This window comes from Rutidosis leptorrhynchoides, chromosome 3, assembly GCF_046630445.1.
Source record: "Rutidosis leptorrhynchoides isolate AG116_Rl617_1_P2 chromosome 3, CSIRO_AGI_Rlap_v1, whole genome shotgun sequence".
In the NCBI taxonomy this organism is placed as follows: domain Eukaryota; kingdom Viridiplantae; phylum Streptophyta; class Magnoliopsida; order Asterales; family Asteraceae; genus Rutidosis; species Rutidosis leptorrhynchoides.
Window position 1 is genome coordinate 369,687,776 of NC_092335.1, and position 5,758 is coordinate 369,693,533.

Below are 5,758 nucleotides of genomic sequence, written 5' to 3' on the forward strand. Positions count from 1 at the left end.
TTATAGTCATGACTTGCAGTCTTCTAGTCTACAAGAGTGTGTTGGTCTAGGTAAACCAATGTCTGTTACCCACCCTAAAATATAGCCTTGTAACCAAACATGCTTCTACCACGCGGGAGCTAGAGATCATCCCTTAAGGAGGCAGGATGCACGTAATAGCCGTCATATTGTGCGTTGAAATATAACCAAATATTTCCATTCAAAAAATCAAATTTATTCATTGAGAAATAAATCAAATTCTCAAGTCATAACCAAATGACAATTCATTGCAACCATGAAAGAAATACAAATTGTCTTAAAAGTAAACGAAATAACATTTTAAAGGAACTAAAAATGCAAATGTTTAAAAATCGGGGTGATCAATCCCTAGTGCTACAGCCTGACAATTATATGTAACATCTTTTCAAATTGGTCGCATGCCAAGTGAGGGGTATTCTTTCTCCATTCAATCTTTCCATGATATAGGACCCCGTTGCGCTTATTCCAATAAGTTCATAAGGACCTTCCCAGTTTGGTCCAAGCTTTCCAGTATTCTCAGCCCGACTTGCTTCATTGTTACGCCACACATAATCTCCAATCCTGAATGACATTAGCTTAACACGCTTGTCGTAGTATTTAGAGATCTTTTGATTGTTAATTACTTCCTATATTAGCGGCTATTTCTCATCGTTTCTTGACTCATCAAAGCTGCGTATGCGCTTTGTTGGAACCATTAATTCTCCGGGGATTACTGCTTCAGTTCCGTAGACCAAACTAAATGGTGTTTCTCATGTGCTGTTTTTATGAGTGGTTTGATGCGCCCATAACACACTTGGGAGCTCATCAACCCACTCATTGCCATACAAATCCAGGCGTACCTTTATCCCCTTTACAATATCTCGGTTAGTTACTTCACATTGACCGTTGGCCTGTGGGTGCGCGACCGAAGTGAAAGACTGCTTGATATTTAGCTCCTGACACCAGCTCTTAAAAGGTTCGCCTTTAAATTGAGTACCATTATCGCTGACAATTTCATTAGAGATACCAAACCAGCACATAATATCTTCCCAAAAGAAGTTATGGATGCGCCTGCCGGTAACTATTGCCAATGCTTTTGCCTCTACCCACTTGGTAAAATAATCAATTACCACCACCAAGAATTTTATTCCTCTTGAGAAAGCAATGATAATGTAAATACAGTTAAAGCACGTATATATAAAAGTATTACATAAGCATTTTATTTCAAGCATACCTGATTACGCAGTAATGGGACCGACAATGTCGATGGCCCACTTGCTGAACGGCCACGCTGCTGTTATTGGTATCATCGGGTGCAGCGGCGCCCGAATTATTGGTGTGCGCTATTGACAATGTTGGCATGTGCTTACTATTTCTGCCGCATCACTGTGAATGGAGGGCCACTAATACCCTATGCGCATCACTTTCGCGGCAATTGTTCTGTACCCAGAGTGTAAAGCACAAGAGCCTTCGTGAACTTCTCGAAGCACTGCAATAGCTTGATTAGGACCAATGCACAGTAGGCTTGGGCCTAGATAGAATTTCCTTTATAAAACACCTTCAATTAACGCGTACATAGGAGCTTTCATGCGAATCTTCCGCGCTTCTTTATCATCTGCTGGAAGTTCACCCTCAGTTAAGAATTTCACCAAAGGTGTCATCCAATTTGGGCTTTCCTCCACGATGGGCGCAACAATCGATTTCTCATCAATAGATTTTTCTGTTGACACTTCAATCCATACCTTTTTGTGCAGATAATCGAAAGCCAAGGCGGCCAATTTGTTCAGTGCATCCTCATTCTTGTTTTATCCTTTAGGTACCCGTGTCAACATGAAAACATCAAAATCATTTGCTAAATCATGAACCAGTTCCATGTACTACTGCATATAGGCTTCATGCGCTCCAAACGATCCATTGACCTGGTTAGCAACCTACTACGAGTCAACATACGTATCTAAGTGCTTTATTCCAAGTTGCTGTGCTATGCACATCCCAGATAGTAACGTTTCATATTCAGATTCGTTGTTTATCACAGCAAACGTGAACCGGAGTGCATATGTATACTCTTCTCCGTTGGGGCTTATGAGAACCAGTACGGCGCCCGCGACTTTGGGCCCACAAGCTCTATCCATATGCAGTTCCCAGACCTGATTCTCGTCACAGCCGATTGTAGTACTTTCTACGTGTGCCTCTACTTCTCCCATTGTCTCAGCCAAATAATCTGCAAGTAACTGGCCTTTTATTGCTGTGCGAGAGGAGTAATTGATTTCATGCTCTCCCAATTCGATTGCTCACTTGGCCAATCTACCCGAAACCTCAAGCTTGCACAATACCTATCATTACGTGTTTTCAGCGTATCACAATTAGTTCAAGCGCGTATTTGGCATCTTACAAGATTGTGTAAAAAGAGATTGGGGGCGCGTGCCGTGACTTATACCTGTCTTATCGGTTGATCAGTTAACACCACTATTGGATGCGCCTGAAAGTACCTGCGAAGCCGACGAGCTGTATGTACTAGCGCATATCCGAGCTTTCCAATAGGTGGTTAGTTAACTTCACTTCCGCTAAGTGCCTTTACTGACAATATACACAGGCATTTGCACCTGCACCAAAATAGTGAGAAACACATGGTAAGCATTTCATTCAACACAAATTCCAAGTCTCAATATGAGACATACCTACCCCTATCTACGACAAGAATAGAGCTTATCGCTTCTTTCGAAGTCGCAAGATACAGCATCAATGTTTCGCCCGCTATTGGCGCAGTTAAAGTAGGCAGCTCCCTTAGGAGCAACTTCATCTCAACAGAAGCTTTCTCGGCCTCTTCAGTCTACCTGAAGTCTGACTTTTTCAATGAATTCTTAAGGGTCTAAAAAAAGGTAATGACCGCTCCGCGGCTTTTGACAGGAATCTAGTTAGCGCAGACAACTTGCCTGTCAAACTATGCACTTCTTTCCTTAATTTTGGGGAACTCATGTGCTCCACTGCTTCTATCTTCTTGGGATTAGCCTTGATTACTCGTGGTGTTACTACATATCCCAAGAACTTGCCATCTTCCTCCCCAAAAACTGCGCTTTGTAGGATTAAGCTTCATGTTGATTTTTCGCAGAGAGTCGAACATTTCATGGATATCAGCCAATAACAGTATTTCTGTGTTGCTTTTGATGACTAAGTCATCTACGTAAGCCTCAAGATTTCTGCCGATTTGATCCTTGAACGCCAAATCCACTACTATCTGATATGTTGCCCCCGCATTCTTCAACCCGAAGGGCATTTTTGTGTAACAATAGATGCCCTGATCGGTGTGGAATACGGTCTTGTATTCATCCTCTACTATCATCTAAATCTGGTGATACCCCTTATACGTGTCCAAAAAGCATTTGAACCTGAAACCAGAAAGGGATTCAACTTTCCAGTCAATCTCAGGCAAATGATAGTTATCCTTAGGACATGCCTTATTGATGTCCTCAAAATCGATGCACATGCGCTACGATCCATCCCCTTTTTTAACCAAGACAGGAAAGTCTGGTACCGCACCTCTCTGAGAATGTTCACATGAACCAGCTTGTCCACCTCCAACCTCAACCTTTCGCTTCTTTCTGGAACCATTGGGTGCTTCTTTTGTCGCACTGGAGTCAAGTTTGGATTCGCGTACAACTTGTGCTCAGCGATATTTCGTGGTACCCCATGTGACGACCTGGAAAATTTCAACTTATTTTAAACTTAATTCTCTAAATGATTTCATAATGCTGACACGATAAGCAAAGTCTGTTATCCTGAGTCTAAAATTTTTTTGAACTGTTTACATACATGCATTTAACCTCGACCACTTTCGACGATTCACCAAGAATTAATTGTAAATAGATATGTGTGTGTGTGTGTATATATATATATATATATATATATATATATATATATATATATATGGTAATTGGAAATATAATTTGAAATATTATATGTTATTCCTATTAAAATTTAATTATGTAAAATAAAATAAAAATAGGATATTATAATAATTATTATTTAAAACAAATCTATATATAAATAAAGTATATTAAAAATAAATATTAAATGATTGTAATACTCGTTTGATGTTTCGATTGATATTAAAAACGAACTTATGTGATTTTAAAATAAACGGTGATCCGAAAATGAGTTATATAAATTATAGGCTTATTAAAAAAGTATTTAGGAGTTACTTGTTAAATTTTATCACTTTTCATATTTTACCTGGAATCGAGCGCGGACAGTGATTTAATTTTTATTTAATAGTTAATAACCAAATTTTATACCATAATGACTAAAATAAATAAAGATAATTTCTGTAAATATTTAGGATTTTCCCGAAGACTTTTATCCACCACTGATTAACCATGGAGTACGAAATCCAGTCCGTGAAAAACTGTCGGTAGAATTTGACAGAAAAGAAGGCTGCTTATTGATTCCTTGATTGATTCATTATTGCACGTTTAGAATCTTAATTATTATTAATTTATAATTATTATTAATATATATATATATATATATATATATATATATATATATATATATATATATATATATATATATATATATATATATATATATATATATATATATATATATATATGAATGTATGCAGATATAGAGAGGAGATAGGGAGATAAAAATCATCTTCTTCCTATTCCATTTTCGTGAGCCACCCTTCATCTTCCATGACCACCATGATCCGCCACCACCTATCACCATCACCACAACCGTCACCTTCAATCCCACCATCAAAAGCGACACCTTGAACCATCACCTCCAACAGCTCTTTATACTCATTACCTTATTTACTACTACTGCCTATTTTTTTTCTTCTCTCTATTCGGTTAACCCACAAACACAACCACCTTGTCGATCACCTTTATATTACTCCATATTATGTCTGTTTTGGTTCAGATTAATAATCACCATCAAAACTTGCATCGTTTTCTATTACTGTTTCATGTGGGTTTGTTTTTCTATAATGAATAAGAGCTCCAAAACAAAACCAAACAGCCTAGTTCATGCTGCTGCCCAAATCGCTGTTTCTGTTTTAATATAAAACCAAACCAAACATTCTTTTTGTTAAACCAATACTTTTGATTTTATTTATGTTATCTGTATAACAAGATCAAGGTTCAAAAACTCACTTGTTTTCTGTTATTTTCAGTTGTAAACGACACCATATAAACCGCTACCTTCACCATAAAAACATCAAACGATCACCTCAATCTTAAATGTTGATTTATATCTCTGTCACCTTTTCGAACAAACCAAATGATATTTCACATTTTTTTGTTTACCCCTTGCTACTATCTAGCTGTATATTTCTTTCTTTCTTTTCTCGCATTATGATCTGATTCATCTCATAAACAAATACCTAAAACCAATTTGCCACCACCTTCATCCCTTAAACAACCAACCGCCACCACTGTTTTAACTACTATTGTGTAATATGTTTCATTAATTAAACTAAACCAACCCACTTGCAAGCTTGTTTCCTTCTAGTTCGATTACAATAATGATAACGTTAATAATGGAGAATGGTGGGTCATGATGATTAGGATAATCCATGATGATGAGATAATGAGTGGTACATACGTTTATTTATTTATGTTCCTGCCATTCATGTTACCAGATCAAAGAAAAAGGCCTCGAATTTTCCATTGGGCCGAGAATACAGCTTATGTTTCTTATTGGGCCGTATTCTATTTATTGGGCCAGGACCCAACTTGTTTACGGTTGGCCTGAGACA

General features: G+C 37.7%; 1 protein-coding gene across 1 annotated transcript; it reads right to left on the minus strand.

Moving 5' to 3' along the window:
- Positions 1-386: 386 nt before the first annotated feature.
- LOC139901274 (uncharacterized) lies at positions 387-1,359 on the minus strand. Its single transcript, XM_071884001.1, has 3 exons — positions 1,232-1,359; positions 858-1,149; positions 387-623 (listed from the first exon to the last, which is right to left on the minus strand). The coding sequence occupies exons 1-3, from the start codon at positions 1,357-1,359 to the stop codon at positions 387-389; spliced, it is 657 nt and encodes a 218-aa protein (XP_071740102.1).
- Between the last annotated feature and the right edge of the window lie 4,399 nt (positions 1,360-5,758).

Coding starts and splice junctions, on each gene's coding strand:
- LOC139901274 (XM_071884001.1), bottom strand. CDS start 1,359: ATGCCAACATTGTCAATAGCGCACACCAATAATTCGGGCGCCGCTGCA. Junction 1,150..1,231: donor TCCCATTACTGCGTAATCAG/GTATGCTTGAAA, acceptor TGCTTTCTCAAG/AGGAATAAAATTCTTGGTGG. Junction 624..857: donor ATATTGTAAAGGGGATAAAG/GTACGCCTGGAT, acceptor AACAATCAAAAG/ATCTCTAAATACTACGACAA.